The 25,975-nt window shown below is 33.3% G+C and overlaps 1 protein-coding gene across 2 annotated transcripts in view; it reads left to right on the plus strand.

The window, feature by feature from the left end:
• The window catches only part of Cert1 (ceramide transporter 1), a 108,506-nt gene that overhangs the window by 33,238 nt on the left and 49,293 nt on the right, over window positions 1–25,975 (plus strand). For both annotated transcript variants that reach the window (XM_077800360.1, XM_077800359.1), the window contains exon 4: window positions 25,283–25,390. In XM_077800360.1, coding sequence (XP_077656486.1) covers window positions 25,283–25,390 — 108 coding nt within the window. The remainder of the gene's footprint in view (window positions 1–25,282; window positions 25,391–25,975) is intronic.

A 25,975-nucleotide genomic window follows, 5' to 3' on the forward strand; every position in this document is an offset into this window, starting at 1 on the left:
AGGTCTTTGTTAGAGTGAATATTTTTCATTGTTGATTGAAACAAAATATATCCTGTTTCACTAAGCATATCTTAATTTTTATGTTGGGATTGGCTTTATAATAAATACCTTTTTAAATGATCTAAGGAAAAAGGATTTTTGAAATAACATTAGATTGTAAAACCCTAATATGTAAAAGCTTTAATGTTAATTTTTTAAGTCACATTAAACCATTTGGGTAGGTTCTTAATGCAAACATTTGAAAATTATTTAATCTTTATAAATACAAAGCTATTTAATGATAATCATACAAAATTTTTTTGATATAATTATGTAAGGCACATTATTATAATTTAAAACTAATTTTTTACTATTGCTATTAGTAAATGGTAAGCAGACTAAAGAAACACATTGATATTAATAAATATGCCTTATTAGCTAATTCAGTAATACAATAAAACAAGATATAAGTAAAGTTCTAAAATCACCATGCCATTCGTAAGTGTGACTTAAGAGAACTTTATGCCTGTTCACATTCTTGTCTGTACTTGCTCGTATGGGTTTCACAGACTTCTAGTTGAAACACCTGTTTTGGTTATTTTTATCAGTCATAGCACATACATACTTCAAAACGAGAAAAACCCGTCTGGTCTAAAATACCATATGCACATCTTCTTGATATTGATTATTTGTTTTCTTTATGAGTCTTCCTCAACATAAAGAAAACTTGACTATGATGAATTTCTCTCTCTTTTTTTTTTTAGGTTGAGTACTATATTGATTTAAAATGTTTTCTAAGTCATAATTATCTTAGTATTATTACTACAGAAAAGAGAATAAACATGGAAAAATGAGAACCATTTTTATATTATTTAAAAGAGATAATGAACTCAGAATTCCAAAATCTCAGTGATTTGGAGCCAGGCTGACCTGGATTGAAACATAGGAGCTTCTGCCACTTGTGACATTGGGCATGGAATTAACTAACCTCTTCGTGTGTATTCTAAGCTGACAAGGGTGGTATTTCTGCCTAAAGTTACAGTAAGGAATACATGACATATAATGTTATTTACCAAAGTGACTATATATCCCTATTTATGGCATGGTGGAAAGAGCGAGGGTGTTGAAGTCAAACTAAATTCAATAAATTATACCATGTTGTTTCTGGAATAAGTGTTTTACATTAAGTGAGAGTAGCTAAATGTACATATAAGGAAGAGAGTGGACTATTTTCATGTATTTAATCAGAGCCAGTCCTTTTACTGGTGATTAAAGATGTTATTAAGTAGAACTCATTTCTGTATTTTTAATGAGATGACCTTTTGAAGGCTTAATCAGTTGATTTAGATTTAGGACTAGTTTTTTTGTGTGTGTTTTAATTATTTTTATTTTTCTCAACTTCCTCAGTAAAGTCCAACAGAAATTCCCATTTTCATCTTCTCTTTTGAGTAAAGATGAATGCATGAAGCATATATTTCTTTCATATATTGTTGATTTTTTTGCCTCATTGAAAATTGGTTAGATAAATCTTTGGGTCTTTCTTAGAACAATGGGTTTTACAAATGCCAAATGACTCCTTTGATTTAAGAGGAGTAACCAAGAACAGGGTAGGGACGAAGAGCTTGAGAAGAAGATTAGCATTAAACAGGGATGAGAGGTGGGAGGCAAAGGGAGTGAGAAGGGAAATCGCATGGAAATGGAAGGTGATCCGCAGGGTTATACAAAATTACATATAAGAGGAAAGGAGGGGTAAGACAAGATAATACAAGTGGAAGAAATGATTTACAGTAGAGGGGGTAGAGAGAGAAAAGGGGAGGGGAGGGGAGGGGAGGGGGGATAGTAGAGAATAGGATAGACAGCAGAATACATCAGTCACTAGAATGGCAATATGTAAATCAATGGAAGGGTAACTGATGTGATACAGCAATCTGTATACGGGGTAAAATTGGGAGTTCATAACCCACTTGAATCAAACTGTGAAATATGATATATTAAGAACTATGTAATGTTTTGAACGACCAACAATAAAAAAAATTCATACACTAAAAAAAAAAAAAAGAACAATGGGTTTTAAGTTAAGATTACACATTTTTGGTGATTTTTAAGTTCCTGGAAGAAGGATTCAACTGCATGGTTGCAAATATATTGCACAGACTTTCCCTTTCTTATTTCTAGAGATCATTGATTCATACACAAAGAAATTATTATTATTAATAATTATTTAATGCACAAAAGTAAAGTAAGTGATATGTGCCAACAAAGCAGCACATCACTGAATTTTTAAGTAAAATATAAACTCTGAAAATAATATTCAACTAACATAGGAGGGAGAGATTTCTAACGCTATCACCAGATATATATCAGCAAAGTTTTCTTATTTTTTCCTTAATACCCAGGGATAGGGAGAGAGATGTTTCCTGATTTATTCTTCAGTATCATTTAGTAATACTGAGTTTTGAGCCTAAATTTAGTAATTTTACCATTTAAGCATCCATTGTTGTCTTAATCTTCAATATTAATATCAAAATGTTAAGGTGTGATGATGGTAGGATAAGTGTACTATGAGTTTTATTTGCTCTCTGGCATCCTGAAAAGTATGGAAAGTATGGTTTTACAGAAGAGGAAATTGGTTTAGATTAAAATTAAGTACCTTGCTTGAGACTATACTGTCCTTAGTTCATGGTGTTTTAGGATTTGATTTTGTGTTAATTCTCTTTTCTAACAGTTGTTAGAAAACACTTCCCGTAAATCACCTCTTAGTGTATCATCTGTCTCTTACCTATATATAAAAGATAAATATGAATTCCTCTTTCTGCTCATGGACTGTCAAAAGACAGAGTAATGTTGTATTGGTTAGTGCTTCAGTATTAGATTCTGGAGTCTGGCAAATATGGATTTGAATCCTGCGTACTAGCTGTAGGAGAAAGGTCACAATATGCCATATAGCTATATGCCATGTAGCTATATGCCATATAGCTATAGGGAGAAAGGTCACAATATGCCATATGTTACCATCCCCAAACAAAAACAAATAAGCAAAATAACCCAATCATAATAAACCAAGAATTGTACTTCACAATTAGCCTGGGTTCCCATATTTCAGCTCATTCTGTTCTATTTGTAATTAACATCTCCAGTATACTGGCTGCCCTTAGGATGGCTAGACAGAACATTTGGAACAGTAGACCTATCTTTTTTTTTTTTTTTTTTTTTTTGGTTTGTTCTAATGGTATTGGGTAGGCCTTCAGAATTGTTTTTTCTTCCTTTCTTTTTTTCCCCCATTTTTTTTTCTTAGAGTTTCCATGCAGGTTTTAGTAATGTTTCAAAATCCAAGAGATTGAAACCTCTGTTTGCTATATTCAAGGTTTCTGTCATCTTCTGAGCCCTCCTTCAGACTCTGCCTTGAGAAGGAAGGCTAGACTTTGCTTCCATTTATTTCCAGACTGACATCTCAGGATACCATACTTTCTGTCATAGTGAAATAGTCTTATTTCTTGAATCCTTTTCATTTTTAAAGCTGTTTGAGGCTTTACCTTAAAATATATTTTTAATAAATTTTAAAAGTGTTTATGAATATGAAAAAATAAAATTAAAAAATTCTCCCATGCAACAGAAAAAAAATGTTAGAAGAAGAGGTTTAAGGTTCCATCCTTCCAAGAGGCCTTTCTGCTTATTATAATAAATTCTTATGTATTGATAAATCTCACTTGCTCCCTGCCCGCCACCTACACACACACATACACACAAAACAGAAGTTCTATCTTCAGAACATGTTCAATAATAATGGTGGTATGATAATAATGGTGATGGTGGTAATATTAGCTAACATTTTTGAGGATGAATGTATACCTGATAGGATGATCCTGGAATTACTGTGTACTACCTGTGTGACCTTAAAAAGTTAACTATAGGAAGAAAGGTCACAATATGCCATATGTTACCATCCCCAAAGAAAAACAAACAAGCAAAATAACCCAATCCACACATTTTATCCACACGTTTATGAGCATTATTATCCTATTTTAATAGATTGTTTTTGAGGCACAGAAACACTAAGTAACTTGTCCAAACTAGTTAGTAAAGGAACTGGTATTCACACTAGGTTTATCCAACCTGAGAACCAGGGCTTTTGACCAAGTGCTTCTTCCATCATATAAAAATGTATTTATGTGAAATATATTTTGTTAACCTAAATCATGGACTGCTTATCACAACATTCATATATTTTTCTTATCTGTGGTGTTATGTTAGACTACAAGTTCCTTAAAGGCTTAGACATGATATGATTAATTAGGAATCAGCAAAGCAAAGCACTGGTTACATAAAATTTGCAGTTGAAATAATATACAGTATTTTTAAACATTTTATGGGGAAATTATTGGAGGATTTTTCTGTCCCTTCAAGTGTTTACTGACAAATACATTACAGATTTATACTCTTCCAGAATGACTTGTTCACTATAAGAAAAGTCTTAGATAATTCTCTAATTCATATTTTCTCCATATATAAGAAATTGCATAATTTAGTATGACATTAAAAAGTAGCCCCTGCAGGAGAAAGGTATTACCAAAGTTATTCTTAAATTCAGAGACTCTTTTTCAATTTCATACATAGAAAAGTGTATATATATTGGAATGTTAGTTTTATTATGAAATTATGTGCTGACTTTTTCAAGTAATATACATTAATATTCTGCATTTAGTTATCCTGAGACAACACTGAATAAATTATTTCTGAAGATGGGATTTTATTTTGGTTTTTTAAAATCTTTTCGTCATCTCCCATATTACCATTCAAATCAGATGGTGTTTGTAAAAATTCTTTATAAAGTAAAATCTATATTAATGTTAAGATGGTTGGGGTTTTTTTGCTTAAATGCTCATTTTTCTAATAAAGATTATCAAAGGGCATATCTGTACATTTTCTCACTAGTTTCTAATCAACAAAATGTTATAAATCATGTATAGATTTATATTATTAAAAGAAATTTAAGATCATTCCTAGAATTTTTTTATAATTAGAGTACATATGATGTTGATTTGAAGTTTCTGCTTTTTATGAAAGAAATGCACTCTCCCACCCCAACTCCCCATAAAACCAAACAGATAGGCTTTCCTGGCACTAGTATATTTAGGAATCCTCTTGAAAAAGTTAAGTTTTGGGGCTCAGACATAGTTTGTGGTAATCATGATATTTCTTTATTTTCACATGGGAGCAACCTTAGCAGATCCCCAAATTTTGGTAATCATGGGCCATTCAGAGATTTTCTCCACATTGTGAAAATTATCTAGGTCATGAGGAACTATAGCAAAGTAAATAATTAAGGAGGAAGATTCCAAGTAGTAAATTTTTACAGATACTGATTTTCTGTAGTGGGAATCTGCAGACTCTTTTTTCTCAATATAATATTTGTGGATTTGTTTCTGTTCATTTGTGAAGACCTGATTTATGTGTGAAGCATCATTGAATACCTTCAAAAGAAAGATTTATTCTCAGTCTGAGGAAATTATGTGGAAAACAGTTTTTGAAAAGGAGTTCATACATTTACTTGAAAAGTGTGGGGAAAAAAATCTTCCTTTGGCAAACAATTTCCATGGATTGAACCGTTTTTATGATACTCAAGACTCCTAAATGATGCCAAGACTTTTAACTTTGTCACTGTGCCAGGCACAGTGATGCCCGGATTTTCGGGACGCTGAGGCAGGAGGATTGCAAGTTCAAAGCCAGCCTCAGCAAAACAGCAAAGTGCTAAGCAACTCAGTAAAACTGGGCTGGTTGACTGCCCCTGAGTTCAATCCCCAGTACCAAAAAATAAATAAATAAAAAACATAAACATGTCACTGGGACTATATAACTCAGTGATAGAGGTTTAATTCCTATACTGCAAATAAAAAAGAAAAAAATAGTGTTGGCTATTTGCCATACAGAAAAGTTTTCCCCATGCTATCTCTGGATCAGTTTCACTTTGCTACAATTTTTCTAATTTTAGGAGCAATTTGTTCTTGACACCTTGAACTTCTTTTGTCTTAAAATTTGACATTGTCTTAGGAAACTTTTAAAATAGATAAATATTTGTTGCCCAGAACCAAGGCCAGGGGGCAAAGGAGCTGGATAGCAGAACTACCTGTTGGCACTTAGCAGTTTTTAAATATCAAGGTCATGTTAAGTCATATCATCTTTTTGTGTGCCAATTTTAATCAAGTATAATATTAGAAAAATTTTTAACCACTTTATGGATCCTTCTATATTTGTCTGCATTATAAATTATTACCATATAAACTTAGATTAAAATTCAAATCTGTTTAATTTGCCAAAGTTTTAGAATGCAAATATGAAGCTCAGTACAATAGCACATACCTATAATCTCAGCTATTTAGGAGGCTAAGGGAGAAAGATCTCAATTTCTAGCCTATCCTGGGCAAGTTAATGAGACCTTGTATCAAAACCAAAATAAAAAGGGCGGTAGCTGTAGCTAAGTGGCATTGCACTTGCCTAGCATGCATGATTCCCTGCTTTTGATTGCCTCCCCGCAAGTACTGGAGGAAAATGCAAATATAATTTTTTTTAAATTATAATGAGTAATTTCATTAGTGTATTAAAACTTACCCACTTACCGATTTGCATCGCACGATAATGGTGGAAGAAAGAAGTTAAAATCTATTTTACTTCCCCTTTAAGAGTTTTAAATTTTGAGGGAAGGGCAAATATAGTAGCTGCCAGAATAGTTAGAACCCTACCATTTTCTCAGATAAGTTGTGGGAAAATTACTATATAGAATCACAACTGACCTAAGTACAAAGAAACCTCATTTTACCACTGAATGTTTTGCTCTTTAAGATCAGAAATTGGATTAGTTTTTAATAGTGGGAGTTAATCACTAAATTGCATGTAGCAATCCATGTCATTTTGTTAGTAAATGATTTTTTTCTTTTTTAAACCAACTAAATTTAGGCTGTTTTCACACTATCAGCCCTGCTGAGGTTGATGAAATCAAGGAGGAAAACAAGGTGCCCAGCCTCTTTAATATTTGTCATGTTCTAGAATAAAAATAATACAACTCTCAAGGGCTTGTAAAGGAACTTTATTTTTTTAAATTTATATTTATCAGTTTTATATTTATCAGTTGTTGCTTGCTATTTTTTTGAAAGATGAACCAACATCTACAATTTGAACTTCTTTTACCCATATGCTTAATAAAGTACATCATCTTAGAAGGAACAATGATCAGTAATTTGTGGAGTTTTCAGCTGCATTCTTCTGTGTAGAAAGGTGGTTATCTTTTATCAAGTTGGCAAAAAAGATTTGGAAATATTTTATATTGAACAGTAAGGAAAGACAGTATTGAGATTGCTAACTAATATATATTGTATAACTAGTTGAAGAAATATAACGTGACAAGATTCTATGTCTTGCCAGGGAATTTCTCAGAAATCAGTATAATGAGTTTAAAAAACTTATTTAAGGGAAGGGAGGAAGTAGGCCAGTTTTGGCTATGTAACTCAGTAAAGCACTTGCCTTAAATTTTACAGAGTCCTGGGTTCAGTTCCTAGCACAGGTTCAGATGGTGGAGGGAGCTAAAATACTTAAACTCATAGATCCAAATAGTTAATAAACATATGCAAATATGTCATACCATTGGTTATACCTGTAGTGCAGATTTAAACCTCAGTGAACTCTACCACTGTACATCCACTGAATAGCTTAAGGAAGGAAGGGAGGGAGGGAGGGAGGGAAAGCTTAAAACCAGGTGTTGGTGAGGATGTAGAGCATCACATACATTGCTAATGGCAGTTGAGCAAATACTTTGGGGAAAAAAATTGGCAGTGCTTACTAAAATTGAACATAGATGTCTACTAAGATCAAATGAATATTGAAAATTTGAAGATCCCACAAATGTTGATGTCGTGATTTTGACTAAACCCTTTAGGTTACAGAGAAAAGGCAACAGTCTGTTCCAAGAACAATGATAAAATTACCGCAAACCAAGAAAGTTTATAATGCCTTCTTGCGGAAAACGTTCCTGTTGTATACTTAATTTTTGTGTGGTCTTATTGTTAACAAAACACAATTACTGTCTAATCACCTGCCCCCAGCTAAATAATGTAGGTTATTTTCATCTTCTTATGTCTTTTATCTGTCGTGGTTCCTGTTTATTCATAAATTTTGCTCTCTTATTCTATCTTTGGTTCTTGTTTCCTTAGTTTGTCATGACCTTTTCCCTATCTCTTAATTTCTGTTCAGCTTCAACCCTTCCTGGATCTCTTGGAGTTTCTCAAAGTTTTTTTTAAAAAAAAAAAACTAATTTCTTTTTCATACCAGGTTATTATGCATTGGCCATCCTATCCAGTTATAGTTAATTGTGTAATTTTCTGCATAAAGGAAAGAATAGGGTTGGCAGTTACACAAGTGTAATGTCCTAGAAATGTATTTTATAATTTAATATAGATTTACTAGTTTTGCAGTGATCAGGAGGGAAGATTTCTGACAGCCATTGCGACCAATAGGATTCTGCTTTTTTGTATTTTTTATGTGGAAAGAAATGGTGGATGGGATGACTTACACATTGACAGCAGAAGAAACTGTTTTTCTAATTTTACCTACTGAGTATATTGGACATTAGCTAGGAGAAAATGTTTATTTAAAAATCAGGAACTTAAAACTACTCTTCATAAAATAATTATTTTTTAGCAAATAATTTAATTTTGTTAATATTGTCTTTATTGCCTGGCAGATATTCTTTGTTTGATATTGAAGTGTGAAAAATAACATTGTGGTAGGGACAATAGGAATAGGTATTAAATGAATGTCCTACAGGTTAATGTTATTGTTTTTTAAAATTAGTCTTGTTTTTCAGTCACATAGGAATTCCATGTACTTAACAGACAAGATGAGGTCAGTGATGGGGATGCTTATATTAGTATTCACTTTTAACCCTTTGTCATTTTCAGTAGTACCTCTCTGATCTGTTGATGATAGAAGGAATAATTAGATATTGCAAAGTGTTTTTTAATTTTCACAGAAGAAGCCTTCCAATGGTGTTATTCCCATTTTACATGCAAACAAAATTTAATGGATTATGGGAACATTGATCAGTGAGTAGTAATATTGTAATATCCTCCTTTTTTTAATGATTGCATAGTTGAAAACTAAATCATTAGGGCCGGGATTGTGGCTCAGTGGTAGAGCGCTTCCCTAGCATGCATGAGGCACTAGGTTCAATCCCCGGCACCACATAAAAATAAAACAAAATAAAGGTATTGTGTCCATCTACAACTAAAAAAAAAAAAAAAAATACTTAAACAAAAACTAAATCATTAGTCAACCCTATTTTAAAAAGAAAAAAAAACTTACCTGTACAGTTAGGTCAGACAATTTTTTTTTAATTTTTTATTTGCTTTTTTAAATTATACTTGACAGTAGAATGTATTTTGACATATATACATGGAGTATAAATTCCCATCTTTGTGGTTGTACATGATATATAGAGTTTACACTGTTGTGCATTTATATATGAACCATAGGCAAGTTATGTCAAATTCATTCTACTGTCTTTCCCATTTCCATCTCTCCTTTTCCACACTTTGCCCTGTCCAATCTGGTGAATACACCACCCTCTTTCAACTTCTTTCTTCAGGGTTCTGTAGTTTTCATTGTAGAGGTTTTTCACCTCTTTTGTTAGATTGAGTCCCAAATATTTTATTTATTTTTGAGGCTATTGTGAATGGGGTAGTTTTCCTAATTTCTCTTTAGGTGGATTCATCGATGATGAATAGGAATGCAATTGATTTATGGGTGTTAATTGAATATCCTACTACTTTGCTGAATTCATTTATGAGTTCTAGAAGTTTTCTAGTGGAGTTTTTTGGGTCTTCTAAGTATAGAATCATGTTGTCAGCAAAAAGGGATAGTTTGAGTTCTTTTTTTCCTATTTTTATCCCTTTATTTATTTATTTTTTTTTTTTGTTTAAAAAATTGCTCTGGCTAGAGTTTCTAGGACTATGTTGAATAGAAGTGGTGAAAGAGGGCATCTCTTTCTTGTTCCAGTTTTTAGAGGGAATGCTTTCAATTTTCTCCATTTAAAATAATGTTGGCCTCAGGTTTAGTATATATAGCTTTTACAGTGTTGAGGTATGTTCCTTCTATCCTTAGTTTTTTTAGTGTTTTGAGCATGAATGGATGCTGTATTTTGTCAAATGCTTTTTCTGCATCTGTTGAGATAATGGTGTGATTCTTGTCTTTAAGTCTATTGATGGTGACAAATTATGTTTATTAATTTCCGAGTGTTGAACCAAACTTGTATCCCTGGGATGAATCCCACTTGATCATGATGCACTATCTTTTTAATATGTTTTGTATACAATTTGCCAGTATTTTATTAAGAATTTTTGCATCTATTTTGCAAATGATGTTGGTTTGAAATTTTCTGTCCTTGATGTGTCTTGTCTGGTTTTGGAATCAGGATGATGATAGCTTCATAGGATGAGTTTGGAAGGGTTCCCTCCTTTCTACTTCATGGAATAATTTGAGGAATATTGGTGTTAGTTATTCTTTAAAGGTCTGGTGTAACTTGGCTGAGAATCCGTCTGGCCTTTTCTTTCTTGGTAGGCTTTTGATGGCCTCTTCAATTTCAATGCTTGAATTTATAGATCAGACAATTCTTATCAAGTATTTTAATATCATTCTTAACAATAGTTTTCTTATATACATTTTATTGGCTTCTCCCACCCTTGGGTGCTTTTTTTGTTTTGTTTTGATTTTTTTTTGGGGGGGGGATGTACTGGGAATTAAACCCAGGGGCACTTAACCACTGAGTCACGTCCCCCTTTTTAATTTTTTTTCCAAACAGGGTCTCACTGAGTTGCTTAGGGTCTTCCTAAATCACTGGAGCTGGCTTTGAACTCATGAGCCTCCTGCCTCAGCTCCAGAGCCACTGGGATTACAGGCATGCCACTACACATGGCCTCCCGTGTTTTTTAAAACTAATAGTTTTCATTAAAAGGGGAAAAATACAAAAACTACCCTCAGTCTTATAACCCAACAGTTACTCTTTATTTTGCTATATTTTCTTACTCTGTGTACATTTCCCTAAGAAAACATTATAGGTGGAGAAAAGATTTAGAGAAGTTGGCAGGGGAGAAAGAATCAGGAGTCTGTCTCTCCACCTGGAAAAGTGGTAGAATCTATCTGATGTAACTGTTTTGTAACTTTGGAGGCTATTGAAGGCTTGTAACTTCAGGAGAATGGTAGCATTTAAATGGTAAATTGCTGATGATTTTGGTTAATTTCAGCTCCATCCCCAAGGCAAGCAGATGACCATGTTCCTTGAGCAGCCTGAACTGCAGCTTATGGGAGCCAGGGTGGGCACAAAGAACCCTGTCTTTCAAATATCTGGATCTGTGCTCCAAACTCTGATTGCTACTCTTATAATCACAGAGTCCTAGACAAAGACTTGAGCAACCATTGTTGTTTTGCCTCCTTCCCCCTCATTATGGCAAGATCCTTTCCTTCCAGGCAAAGTGATTTTCAGGGTATTTAAAAGGCCAATATATTCTTTTTCCTTCATTTTTATTTTTTTCCCATTTTGAGGACCAACATTTAAGTTTAAGATACTTTTTTAAAAACTGGGAGAAATTAGAAAGTGACTGCATGTATAGGGAAAGGCACAAGTTCAGAAAAGACCTAAGAATACCTTACCTTTATACCTTGGGCTGATTTTTGGCACAGAAACCTCCTATAACAATAAAACACACAAATACAGTTATAAAAACAGTAAACCCTGGGGAAAGGGGAGAATCCAGTTTCCAGACTTGCCACACTATAAGATTTAAGGGTTCCCAGTTTTCAAAAACAACAAGAACAAAAAAAAAAAAAAAAAAAAAACCAAGCAAACCAAAAAACATAGTTTATACAGAGAAACAGGAAAGTTTGACCCTTTCAAAGAAAAAATGTAATCAATAGAAACTGCCCCTAAAAAAGATCTGATGGCTAATCAACTACCATAATGATGTTCAAAATAATTTAAAAAGGAGAATCTGAAGAAAACAGAAATATCAAGTAAGAGGAGAAAACCTAGGCTAGGGTTATGGATCAGTGGTAGAATGCTTGCCTAGCATGTATGAAGCACTGGGTTCAATTCCTGGAACCATAGAAATATAAACATACAATAAAGGTATTGTGTCCATCTATAATAAAAAAATAAAAATAAAAAGAGAGAAAACCTAAAAAGAAAGAAGAAAGATATTCTAGAGCAGAAAATTACAATAACTGAAATGAAAAATTCACTAAAGGAATTCAAAGGCAGATTTGAGCAAATGGAATCAGTGAAGTTTAATATATGACAATGGAAATTTTTCTGAGTAACAGAATGAAAAGAGGTTGAAGAAAAGGGAACAGACTGGTAAACCAATGGTATAGAATAGAGGACATAGAGACTAACCCACAAAATTACAATTATCTTATATTAGACAAAGGTACAAAAAACATGCATTGGAGAAAAGATAGCCTCTTCAACAAATGGTGCTGGAAAAAACTGGAAATCCATATGCAGCAAAATGAAATTAAACCCCTGTCTTTCACCATGCACAAAACTCAACTCAAAATGGATCAAGGACTTAGGAATAAAACCAGAGACCCTGCATCTAATAGAAGAAAAGGTAGGCCCTAATCTCCATCATGTGGGATTAGGCCCCAATTTTCTTAACAAGACTCCTTTGGCGCAAGAATTAAAATCAAGAATCAATAAATGGGATGGATTCAAACTAAAAAGTTTCTTCTCAGCAAAAGAAACAATCTGTGAGGTGAATAGAGAACCTACATCTTGGGAGCAGATCTTTACACCTCACACATCAGATACAGCACTAATCTTAGGGTATATAAAGAACTCAAGAAGTTAAATACCAAAAAAACAAATAACCTAGTCAATAAATGGGCCAAGGACCTGAACAGACACTTCTCAAAAGATGGTATACAATCAGTCAACAAATATATGAAAAAATGTTCATCATCGCTAGCAATTAGAAAAATGCAAATCAAAACCACTCTAAGATTTCATCTCATTCCAGTCAATATGGCAGCTATTGTGAAGACAAATAACAAGTGTTGGTGAGGATGTAGGGGAAGAGGTACACTCATACACTGCTGGTGGGACTGCAAATTGGTGCAGCCAATATGGAAATCACTATGGAGATTTCTTGGAAATCTGGGAATGGAACCACCATTTGACCCAGCTATTCCTCTCCTCGGTCTATATCCAAAGAACTTAAAAACAGCATACTAGAGGGACACAGCCACATCAATGTTTCTAGCAGCACAATTCACACTAGCTAAACTGTGGAACCAACCTAGATGCCCTTCAATAGATAAATGGATTAAAAAAATGTTTTATATATATACAATGGAATATTACTCAGCAATAAAAGAATAAAATCATGGCATTTGCAGGCAGATGTTGGAGTTAGAGAACATAATGCTAAGTGAAGTTCGCCAATCCCAAAAAACCAAGTGCCAAATGTTTTCTTTGATGTAAGGAGACTGATTCATAGAGGGAGCATGGGAGGAATAAACCAACTCTAAATAGGGCAGAGGGGTTGGAGGGGAAGGGAAGGGAAGGGGGGTTAGAAATGATGGTGGAATGTGATGATCATTATTATCCAAAGAATATGTATAAAGACACAAATTGATGTGAATATACTTTGTATACAACCAGAGATTTGAAAAATCGTGCTCTATATGTGTAATAAGAATTGTAAAGCATTTTGCTGTCATATATAAATGAAAAATTAAAAAAGAAAGAAAAGGAAACAGACCTGTGGGAGCTCTGGGACACCTTCTAGCAGACCAGCATACCCATTGTGTGAGTTCTGGAAGCCGAAGAGAAGGATAGAGGGGCAAAAATGAATATTTAAAAGAATAATGGCTGAAACTCCCCAAATTTGATGAAAGACACAAATGCCAATATCTAAAAAGTTCAGTGGACTCCAGATAATTTAAACCCAGAGATATAAACTAAGACATATTTTGTGTGTGCCTATGTGTATTTTGTGTGTGTTGCTGGAGCTTCAGCCCAGGGCCTGTACATGCAAGGCAAGTACTCTACCAACTGAGCCTCTACCCTAAGACATAATCAAATTTTCAAAAGTCAAAGAATCCTGAAAGTAACTGGAAAGAAGCAACTCATCACATACAAGTGATCCTCACTAAGATTTTCAGCAGATTTCTCATCAGAAACTATGAAGGCTGGTGTATTCTAAGTGCTAAAAGGAAAAGGCTGTCAACGAGAATCCTATATTTGGCAAAACTGTTCTTTGAAATTGAGATGTTTGCAAATAAATAAAAGCAGGAATTGTTTACCAGTTGACCTGCACTGAAAGAAATGCCTATGAGAGTCCTGCAAGGTAAAATGTAAACTAACGAGATGGTAACCAAAAGTCACATGAAAAAATAAAGATCTCAGTAAAGGTAAGTCAGTATGTGGGCAGTTATACAAATTAATAGCATTGAAACAATAGTTTGTAATTCTACTTTTTGTTTTCTATATGATTTAAAAGACCACTATATTTTTTCCAAAAACAAATAATAATCTAAAAGCTGGTACTATTATAACTAGTTTGTAAATTCATGTTTTGTTTTCAGTGTAAAAAACTAATGCATATTTAAAAGATTTATTAGTTAATGCTTTGAGGCACAATTATATCTAATACACATACACTAAACAATAGCTTGCAAATTCTTCTCAAGTATACATGAGTCACTCCCTAGAGTAGATCATGTGTTAGAGTACAAATTAATCTCAGTAGAGTAAGTTGTCATACAAAGTATCTTCCCTGACATTTGTGTGTGTATGAGAGAGAAATAGAGAAACCTATAATGAGCATTATACTCAGTGGTGGAAGATTAGACATTTTCCAAGTTTAAGGTATACCACTTTTCACCAGTTCTATTTTATCATAATACTGGCAGTTCTAGCCAGAAAATTAGGTAAGACAATAAATATGAAAGACATCTACATTGGAAATTTTAAAAGAGTAAAATTATCTCTGTTTATAAATAGAAAACCATGAAGTCCTACCCACACACACACACACACACATAGACACACACACCTGTTAGAATTAACAAGTGAGTCTCGCAAAATTGCAGGATACGAAGTCAGTTAAATTTAAAATAGCATAAAAAATATTATAATATTGTTAATGTTCAGGCTGTTCAAAGTGATCTGCATGTTCAGTGCATTGCCAGTCAAATTTCTAATGACTTTTTTGCAGAAACAGAAAACCCTATTGTAAAATTCATGTGTAATCTGAACCCCAAATACCCAAAAAGTCTTGAAAAAGATCAATGGTGAAGACTTAAACTTCTGGTTTTCAAACTTACTACAAAGTCACAGTAACCAAAACAGTTTGATACTGTAATAGATACATATGTGGACCAGGGTAGTGAAATAAGAGAGCCCAGAAATAAAATCTACAGTGTATAATCAAATTATTTGGGCCAAGGATTCCAAGACCATTTAGCAGGAAAAAGGATAGACTTTTCAACAAATAGTGCTAGGAAAACGGATGTGCACATTCAAAAGAGTGAAGTTGGACCTTGCTTCACACTATATACAAAAATTAACTCAAAACGAATCAAAGATCTAAAGGTAAGACCTAAAACAATACACCCTTCGAAGAAAACAGGTCAAAAGTATTACAGCATTGGGTTTGGCAGTCATTTATTGGATATGACACCAGAGTCTAAGGCAACAAAAGAAAAAAAATAGACAAACTGGATTACGTGAAAAAAAATTCTACAACAAAAACAAAAAGGGAAACCTCAGAATGGGAGAAAATATTTGCAAATCATCTATTTGATAAGAAATTAATGTCCATATCCTATTTTAGAAGTTCTAAAGCTTAAGCATTAAAAAAATTTAAAAATGAAACAGACTTACGTAGTCATTTCTTCAAAGAAGATAAATAAGTGGCAAATAAGCACACACAGACAACTCAACATCACTAGTCATTAGGGAATTGCAAATTAAAACTCCACTATCTCACACCCATTTGGCTGCTATCCAAAAAAGAAAAATAGTGTTGGCAAACATCTGGAAGAACTGGAACCTTACGTGCTGTAGGTAGAAATGTAAAATAATAAAGCCAATGTTAAAAAAAAACAGTGTGGCAATTCCTCAAAAAATTACAAGAGAATTACCAGCACTTGATTTTTCTGGATATAAAGCCAATAGAATCAGAAGATTCTTGAAGATATGTTTGTACACCCATGTTCGTAGGAGCATTTTTCACAATAGTTAAAACATGGAAACAACCCAAGTGTACGTCAGTGCATGAATTAAATAAGCAAAATGTGGTATATCCAAATAATGGAATATTAGCCTCAAAAAGGAAGGGAATTTTGCAATATGTTAACAATGTAAATGAAGCTTGATATGCTAAGTGAAATAAACCAGTCACAAAACAACAAATACCTGTATGATTCTTCTTATATAATAAATTCATAGAGATAGAAAGTAGAATAGTGTTTGCCAAGGACTGGGAGAAGGGAGAAATGAATAATTGTTTAATGAACGTAGTTTCAATTTTGCATGATGAGAAAGTTCTGTAGATCAGTTGCACAACATTGTGGACATACATAAAACTACCAAACTCTGTGCTTAGAAATGGTTAAGGTAGTTTAATGGTTAAGATAGTTCCAGTATTTTAGAACAAGTAATGTCTTCTTACAACAACTACATGCTAGAACAAAAGACCATTATAGCAACACTGATGCAACATATTTTAAATATTGTATAGTAAATAATATAAAGGCTGATAATTTAGTTGTATTTCTGCCTCTAACAAGACCTTCCTTATAAGTAATGTATGCACTTGATTACAGGAGAAATTGGGAGCTGAACAGGATTTAAAATAAGAAGTGAAAGAATTAAATGTCTATTTTTAAAGAACTACTCTGCACTAGGAAGATTAATCCAAATGTGATACTCAGTGACCCAAAGTAGGAAATATTAATGGGAAGAGTGAAAAAAGGATTTGAGAGAAGTAGAAGCACAGTCTAGCTATGGAGGCAGCATAACTTAATGGTTAATGTCATTGGCATTTAAATCTGGAATTGAATTCCAGTTTCCTTATTTCATAGTTCTGTGATTCAGAAGATATTACACAACACCGCCTATAAAATGAATATAACAGTATATTCCTATCTCACATAAGCTATTAAAATAGAATTAAGTGAGATAATGCTCTTAAAGCATTTAGTATCATGTCTGGTGCAAAGTGAATATTAGCTTTTACTCTTGTTTATGTTTTTATAGTTTCCAGAGTAGTGTTCAGGAATTAATATATAAAATAGACATTTTAAATTACTCAAGTATTTTATTAGCTTTTCTCTGAAAGCGAAACAAACAAAAAAAATCTCCCTTTTAGAATTTGTTTTTAATGCTAGAGTGGGGATATGTTTACTACACTTCTTTTAAATGACCTTGTTTTATTTATCTAATTGTTTATCACAATTCATTTTAATGTCACTAAGAGAATAAGACCTCTAGACTCCCTTTAAGGCAGATTAAAAAAAAAAAAAAAAAGATGAGTTAGGCAAAGTGACTTATACCTGTAATTCCAGTTACCCAGGAAGCTGAGGCAAGACTATCACAAGTTTGAGGCCAGCCTCTGCAGCTTAACAAGACACCATCTCAGAAAAATTAAAAAAGGGATGTAGCTAGTGGTAGAGTGCTCCTGGGTTCCTGGGTTTAACCCCAAGTACTGGGAGGAAAATAAAAAAGAATTTCAGAGTATCAAAGCAGGTTTACCTTTTGTGCTATAGATTGGGTTGTTTTTTATACATATATATATATATATATATATATATATATATATATATAACGGATATATGTATGTGTGTGTATATATATATAATGTTTTTGGTTGTAGTTGGACACAATACCTTTATTTTATTTATTTATTTTTTTTAATGTGGTGCTGAGGATCAAACCCAGGGCCTTGCACGGGCTAGGTGAACACTCTACCATTGAGCCACAATCCCAGCCCTAGATTGGGTTCTTAAACAGCTTTTGGTAAATAGCGTGGACTTAAGAGCTCTCTGATAAGCCTACTTTAATTCTCCCACCCTTTAGATATAGAAATAAATACATTATAGAATCAAAAGTCCTAAATTACAAGTGCAAGAAAGAAAGGTTTGAAATCATGGAGAAGGAGAGCAGCTGCTATGACTCCTCTACTTCTTTAGTACCATATTGTGTTTGGGCATTTGTAGTTCTTTTTTGGGGGGCATTTGTAGTTCAAATTAGTTTTTACACATTTCTGCTATCTTATTATACTCATTACTTTGTATGATGTAACTTATAAATACTTTTAGATGTTCTTAAAACGTAAAGGTATACAGAATAAAGGTTTACACAAAGGAATTAGTCCAAAGGTTACTATTTTTTTATGGTGATATTTAATAATGTTTACCTTTAGTGTACTTTGGGCGGGATGGGGGGAAAGAGGAACTATGTCACTAATAACTCAGTAATTTCTGACACCATGAGGAAGTTACTTAATTTCTTTCTCAATTTCCTTGCTTTGCTTCTTGCTAGAGATTGTTACTAGGAAAAAAATAAATATTTCAAAAGGTGCTATTTAAAAAAATTAAAAAGCCAACCTTTTTGCTGTATCTTATACAACCTCTTTTAGGGTATACGTGGACTGATGAACAGACTGTCCAAAATGGTAATATTTATCTTCCATATGATTAAATATGATTAGTTGTGACTCAAAGGAGTTTTTTCAAATTAGTTTTTACACATTTCTGCTATCTTATTATATTCATTACTTTGTATGATGTAACTTATAAATACTTTTAAATGTTCTTAAAACGTAAAGGTATACAGAATAAAGGTTTACACAAGGAATTAATCCAAAGGTTACAATTGTACATTGACCAGTAGTAACCTTTGTATCTGTTTTCCAAGCAAACATTTGAAAAATGCTACTGACTCCCTCTACTGGCCAAAAGATCCCTTCTCTTTTTTCTTTTTAAATGAAGTGTTTTAATATAACAAAGGTATAGTCTCATTGTGGCATTTAGAAGTAAACCTTGTTCTGTTTGAGATTCTTTCAGTAAATTTTCATTGAACCAAAATGGCATTTTAGGTTTATGCAAAATGTGTTCAGGAGCACTACTTACAAACACTAGCAAATTTGAGAAAGAATTTTTTTTTTTGCAAAACAATTTGTATGAGGGATCTTAAGACAGATTTATTTGAAAGAGAAAAACATTCTTGTGGTAACTATTGTTGAATTCCAGATTATTAATTTTGGGTAGAATTTAATGTTTTTCAAAATATTCTCTCAGTGATTGGAAGTTGTGAATGAGAGCAACTTCTTGTGGATCAGTGAGTGGGATTTAAAAAAAAAATAAAGCATGCTTTTAAAATATTACTCCTAAAATTGTACCAATGAGGTTTTTAAAGTATATTAATTACAAATTTTTTTTAGTTGTCAATGGATCTTTATTTTACTTATTTATATGCGGTGCTAAGAATTGAACCCAGTGCCTCAAACATGCTAGGCAAGTGCTCTACCACTCAGCCACAAACCCAGCCCAAAGTATGTTACAGTTTTTAAGAACATTTAGCAATGTCAGTTGTGACCATAAAGTAATTTCTTCCCATTTTCATTCATTTTTCCCTCACTCCATTCTACACTCAAAAAAAAAAAAAAATTCAAATTAGTGTTGTTTCTTTCAAGGTCAGCATCTTGGAAAGCCAAAATAGATGTGTCAAGCATTGCTGCTTTTCAAAATAGTTCACTAACTTTTCTTTTGAATTTATTTTTGCCCCCATGTCAAAGTTGTTGTTGTTGTTATTGTTGTTTAACATATCTTTGATGATAAATTTGATTTTTGAGAGAAATCCAAAACAAATTTAGAACTGGGTCATATATAAGAAGGTCAGTCAATTTAATGTATTTCTTTAATATAATGAGACTTTTTTCTGTGACTCACTTTTATTATAAACTAAAATTATATTAAAAAGTAATGAATCTTCATTATTTATACTGAATAACAATAGAGTTGGGATTCATGAATGATGTGTATTTTCTTTTTCTTTGGAATGATTTCTACAATTTATCATGAAGTTTACTTAAATGAAATTGGTTAGAGATAGTTAAGTAAACTATTCACAATATAAATATTTATTATCTATTACTTAACATGTGTTGCAGCGGTATTGCTATAAACGGACTTTTGTTTTATCATGTTTTTGTTGTAAGTTGTTACCTATTTTGGAATAGTCTAAATAGAAAAATAGAAGAAGTTGTAAGGCAAAAGAAAAATAGTTAATAAAGCTTCAATGTTCATATTACTTTAGACCTTTAAAAAAATCAAGAGGTGCACACCTGTTAAATCCCAGCAGCTTAGGAGCCTGAGGCAGGAGATTTTGAGTTCAAAGTCAGCCTCAGGAAATAGTGAGGCGCTAATAAGCAACTCAGTGAGACCCTGTCTTTAAATAAATACAAAAATAAGGCTGGGGATGTGGCTCAGTGGTCGAGTGCCCCTGGAGTTCAATCTCCAGTACCAAAAAAAAAAAGTTTTACCTGTTCTAAAGACTCATTTATATGAGTAAGTAAATGAAGATGGTAGGCATTTGGATTTAAATTTCAAATTGTTGGATTTTAAGTATTTTTCAATAGGTTGTCCAGAGGTGTATTTAGATAGGTAATTCAGTTTAATTCTATTTAGAAATTAGTTACACATAGGTATCTGAGATACTTAGTTTCTGAAATTCTGTATATTTGTCATCTGTTACTAACATTCTTCCTGTTTCTAATTGCAGTCCTCTAAGTTTAAATGTAGCAGGAAAACTTTACCAAACCCAAAGACAAAATGTAGCAATGTTACACTTACCAAGTTAGCATTATTGTGAAAGGAGAGAGGACAAAATAACCAGAGCCATTTAAGGTGAAAGACCTAGCATGACACGTTGGCTCTAGGACTTTCAGAGTCTCATTATTTGATATGAAGTCATTTTTTGTGTGTGAACAGTAGAATTGCTGTAATTAGAATTCCCTTTGGTACAATTCTATGATATTGAAATATGCTTACTTTTTTCTTTATCAATCTTATTGGAATATAATTTACATTCTTAAAATGTACCTATTTTAACTGTACAGTTTGAGTTTTAACAAGTATACTCTATACCCCTACAGTTTTCTTGGGTACCACTTTATAAATCAGTGCTTTCACTGCACCTGGTTTGCTCTGTTTTATCATACATTAGCTTTACCTTTTAAAATCAATTTTCTTGAAGTATAATTTACATACAACTAAGTTCATGTTTTGTCCTTTTAAATTTGTTATACATGACAGTAGAATGCATTTTGACACATCATACATAAATGAAGTATAACTTCTCAGATTTGGTTGTGTAATCATATATGCACATAGGGTAATAATGTCCAATTCATTCTACTAGTCTTCCTACCCCTATGCCCCCTCCCCTCCCCTCCCTTCACTCTCCTCTGTCTCACCAAAGAACCTCTGTTCTTCCCCAGCACTCCCACTTATTGTGAATTCATGCCTTGTCCTTCTATTAATAGCTTTCTAACCACCAAAATAACTTATTTTATTTTATCCCTAAGGTACTGCTTTGCATTAAGATGTGGAGTGGTAGCTAGGTATAGTGATGCGTGCGCATCCAGCTTTAATCCCAACTACTCAAGAAACCAAGGCAGGAGGATTGCAAGTTCACAGCTAGCCTAGGCAACTTAATGAGACCCTTTCTCAAAATAAAAAACCAAAAGGGCTGGAGACAAGCTCAGTGGTAAAAGCTCCTGGGTTCAACCTCCAGTATGCAGCAGGTAGGGGGCATGTGGAATGATGTAAATCTTGGAGAAGAGGTTTGACTCCATCTAATCTTACATAATTAGAGATACCTTTTGTAGATAGAATTGGTTATAAGCAAGCATCATCAAGTGTCACAGTTCTACTTTGGTGCCTGGTGTGTGCTAAAAGTTGAATTTTAAGAGGCTGTTCATTTTCACAGGGATAAATTTCTAGTGTCTTTGCCTAATGATAGCCATTTCTTTTTCATGAGCTATATTGCTCTTTTCGTTATGGATGCCTCCTCTTCCTTTGCACATCCTCTGCTTTTTTTTCTTTTTCTTCCCCTCCCTGTTCTTTTTCTTCTTCATCAGAGCCTTCTTATTGATGCTAGCAGGTGGCAGCAACTTTGCTCAAGCTTTGAGACTGTGTCACTATTGTATCTTCAGGGTCTCATTCCTCTTTTCGGTTTCTTGCCATTGTTGCTACTACTTCTAACCTCTGTTCTTTTCCCATTGGTCTTTGCTTTTCTTTTTCATTTTCTTTCTTATATTTAAATGAACTTATGAAGTATATGATTCTAGTTCTTAATAACTTGAGGCACTTAATGGTGGCAGGAACCAAACTTTATAATGACCATGGCTACTAGAGTTCTGAGGTAACAGAAAAAGGCAGACTAGGGGCTGGGGATGTGGCTCAAGCGGTAGCGCCCTCACCTGGAATGCGTGCGGCCCGGGTTCGATCCTCAGCACCACATACAAACAAAGATGTTGTGTCCGCCAAAAACTAAAAAATAAATAAATAAATATTTTTAAAAAATTAGAAAAAAAAAAAAGAAAAAGGCAGACTATTTAAAGAACTCTGTGTTGGGTATGGTGGCACATGTCTATAATTCCAGCATCTCAAGAGGCTGAGATAGGAGGATTACAAGTTCAAAACCAGCCTCAGCAGTTTAGCAAAGCCCTAAGCAACTTAGTGGGACCTTGTCTCAAAATAAAAAGCAAAAAGGCTAAGGATGTAGTTCAGTGGTAAAATAAACCTGTTTAAATCTTTGGTATAACGCCCCCCCCCCACAAAAAAAGAAAAGAACTCTGGGACATTTTATTTATCTCATAATAGCCTGGTAGGGAAGTTTGGGGCATTTATCTTATCTGCAATTTTTCTCTGACATCCCGTGCTTTATATGTTTTCCACAGAAAACACATTGTATACAATTTTAATGTTTTATAAACTTAATTTTGAGAATGAAGTAAGCTTAAAACAGTTTCTAGCCGGGCATGGTGGCATGTGCCAAGAAATCCCAGTGGCTTGGGAGGCTGAGTCAATAGGATCATGATTTCAAAGCCAGTCTTATCAAAAGCGAGGTGCTAAGCAACTCAATGAGATCCTATCTCTAAATAAAATACAAAAAAGGGCCAGGGATGTGGCTCAGTAGTCAAGTGCCCCTGAGTTCAATTCCTGGTACCCAAAAACCAGTTTCTAATTGTTGCTATAAGTTTGGTACCAAAAGTAATTAGATGTTATTTTACCTCTTAACTTTAGTGACTGTAACTAAAATTTTACACAATGTAGTCTTTTTCTTCCTTCATTTTCTGAACTGATCTCTATTATTAAAAATTTTGAATGTTTGAGAAACATAAACATAGGGATTTTTTTCCCGTTCAAATGAAGGAAAACTTGTTAAATATAAATGCCTACTTAAAATCTTTTTTTTTTTTTTTTTTTTTTTGGTACCACCAGGGATTGAACTCAGGGGCATTTGACTACTGAGCCATATCCCCAGCCCTATTTTGTATTTTATTTAGAAATGGGGTCTCACTGAGTTGCTCAGCGCCTCATCATTGCTGAGGCAGGCTTTGAACTCCTGCCTCAGCCTCCTGAGCCACTGGGATTACATGTATGTGCCACTACACCTGGCCCTATTTAAATTAACAAACATGATATTCTGTTAAATGATGTAATACAAATACCTTGATTTTTCCACAGGAGCATTTTTTTCTTTTGCATACTGGGAATTGAAGCCAGCAGTGTTCTACCACTGAGTTACAACCCTTTTTTTCTTTTTCTTTTTCTTTTTCTTTTTGAGAGGGGTTTTGCTAAGTTATCCAGACTGACCTCCAACTTGCAATCCTCCTGCCTCAGCTTCCTGAGTCACTGGGATTATAGGGGTGTGCCATCATGCCAGCTCCACAGAAGCATTTGATTCACTCTACTTTTTAACAGTAACAGTAGAAAGCATCAAAGATCCAGAATACTTGATTTCAGGTTCAAGAAAGCCATTTTTTTCAAACATTTAATTCCTTTATCTTGATTAGTACTGCATTTGTATTAAGAAAAGTAAAATATCAAATTGATGAACTGAAAAATACCAGGTCCTTTAAAATGAAATATATTATCACAGCACTAAATCTATACCTATTCACCTGAAAGTCCCAGTTGGTTCCATGGTGTGAAGGCTTTAATAGACTCACAAAATTGAAATTTTCTTTGTGCCATGAACTATGAAGGTGGCTACAAAAATGAAAAAGATGCAGTCTGCTTCCAGAAAGATCTAAGTCAAGTAGTAATTATAAAATATAATTACAATTTATTGGTAAATCCTTTAACTGTAATGTGTTAAGAATGGTTGAAAATAGCTGAGCAGGGTGCCACAACCCTGTAATCCCAGAAACTCAGGAAGCTGAGGCAGGATTGCAAGTTTGAGGCCAGCTGGGCAACTTAACAAGACCTGTCTCAAAATTAAAAGGACTGGAGATGAAGCTCAATGGTAGAGCTCCTCTGGGTTCAATCTTTAGTACAAAAAAAAAAAAAAAAAGAAGAAGAAGAAGAAAAGAAAGAATGGTTGAAAATAAAGAGACAAACTGCTGATATAATAGGAAAAGTAGGCAGTGATAGTTGAGCTGTCAGGATAACTGCCTTATTATCTATAAAGAAATAGGGTTGGAAGTTTTCGTATTATCTTTTTTGTCTTGTCCTATTCATTTTTTAAAATTACAATAAAATATACATAATGTAAAATAACTACTTAATCCATTTTAAGTATACAGTCTGTGGCACTAAGTACATTAACATGATTGTTCAGCCATCACTACCTTGCATCTCCAGAACATTTTCTCTTCCCTAGCTGAAACTATGCCTATCGAATACTGACACCATTCCTCTCTCAATCTCTGGTAACCACTTTTTTACTTGAAATCTGTTAAACTGACTTTTTTCATAGTTATTAGTAGGAAAGAGACTATTATTAAACACTGCTTTATTTCATATTTTAAACACTCTTTTAGCCTCCTAGCCCAATATGTGGTATTTATTCAATAAATTTCTAAATTAAATGATAGTTAGGTATTAAAAGGAATTTCTTAACATCAGTGGACTATTGTATGAATCTAAACTGCTCACTGTTGTTATAATAACCTTGTTGATTTCTTTGTCTTCTCTTAATTTTTTATTTAAAATCTTTTCATGTACTTCATTTCCTTTTTAGACTGAATCAGGATATGGATCTGAATCGAGCTTGCGTCGACATGGCTCAATGGTATCACTGGTGTCTGGAGCAAGTGGCTATTCTGCAACATCCACCTCTTCATTCAAGGTTTGAGTTTATGAATGTTTTAAGTTGAGGCAACATAACTTTACTTTAGTATTGGATGTTGTGAGCTGAATTTAATTGATAGGTTTTTTAAAAGATTTTTTTCTACAATGTAATTTGAATTTTTATAGAATAATTTTAAGGAGTAAAATCATGACTCAAAGTGAACATATATAAGTTTTTATTTAATGTGTTAATGAGCTAAGACATTAATTTTAAAATTGTTTCAAAGAAGAATCTAAAGAATACTGAAATGAATTTGCTAGTGCAAAACTGATCAATATACACAGATGAAATCATCACCTCTGTGCAGGACAGAGTTCCTTTGGATCTTTGTGGAATCACATACATTACTCAGTTTTTTATTAAAAGAATTGTAAAATAGCTCAAATGCAATGAAGGGCAAAAACTTTCACATGATCAGATGTCACCCTCCCATCAGGGTTTCCTAAATGACTCTCACAAATACTGTGCAAGTATATCCAGGAATATTTTTTACCATTTCCAAGTCTGTCAGTTTCTCCTCACAATATCTAATTTGAAAATATTAAAATGTTATATTACAGCTAAGCATGGTGGTGCACACTT

Source organism: Urocitellus parryii, chromosome 1 (assembly GCF_045843805.1).
Source record: "Urocitellus parryii isolate mUroPar1 chromosome 1, mUroPar1.hap1, whole genome shotgun sequence".
Taxonomy (NCBI): domain Eukaryota; kingdom Metazoa; phylum Chordata; class Mammalia; order Rodentia; family Sciuridae; genus Urocitellus; species Urocitellus parryii.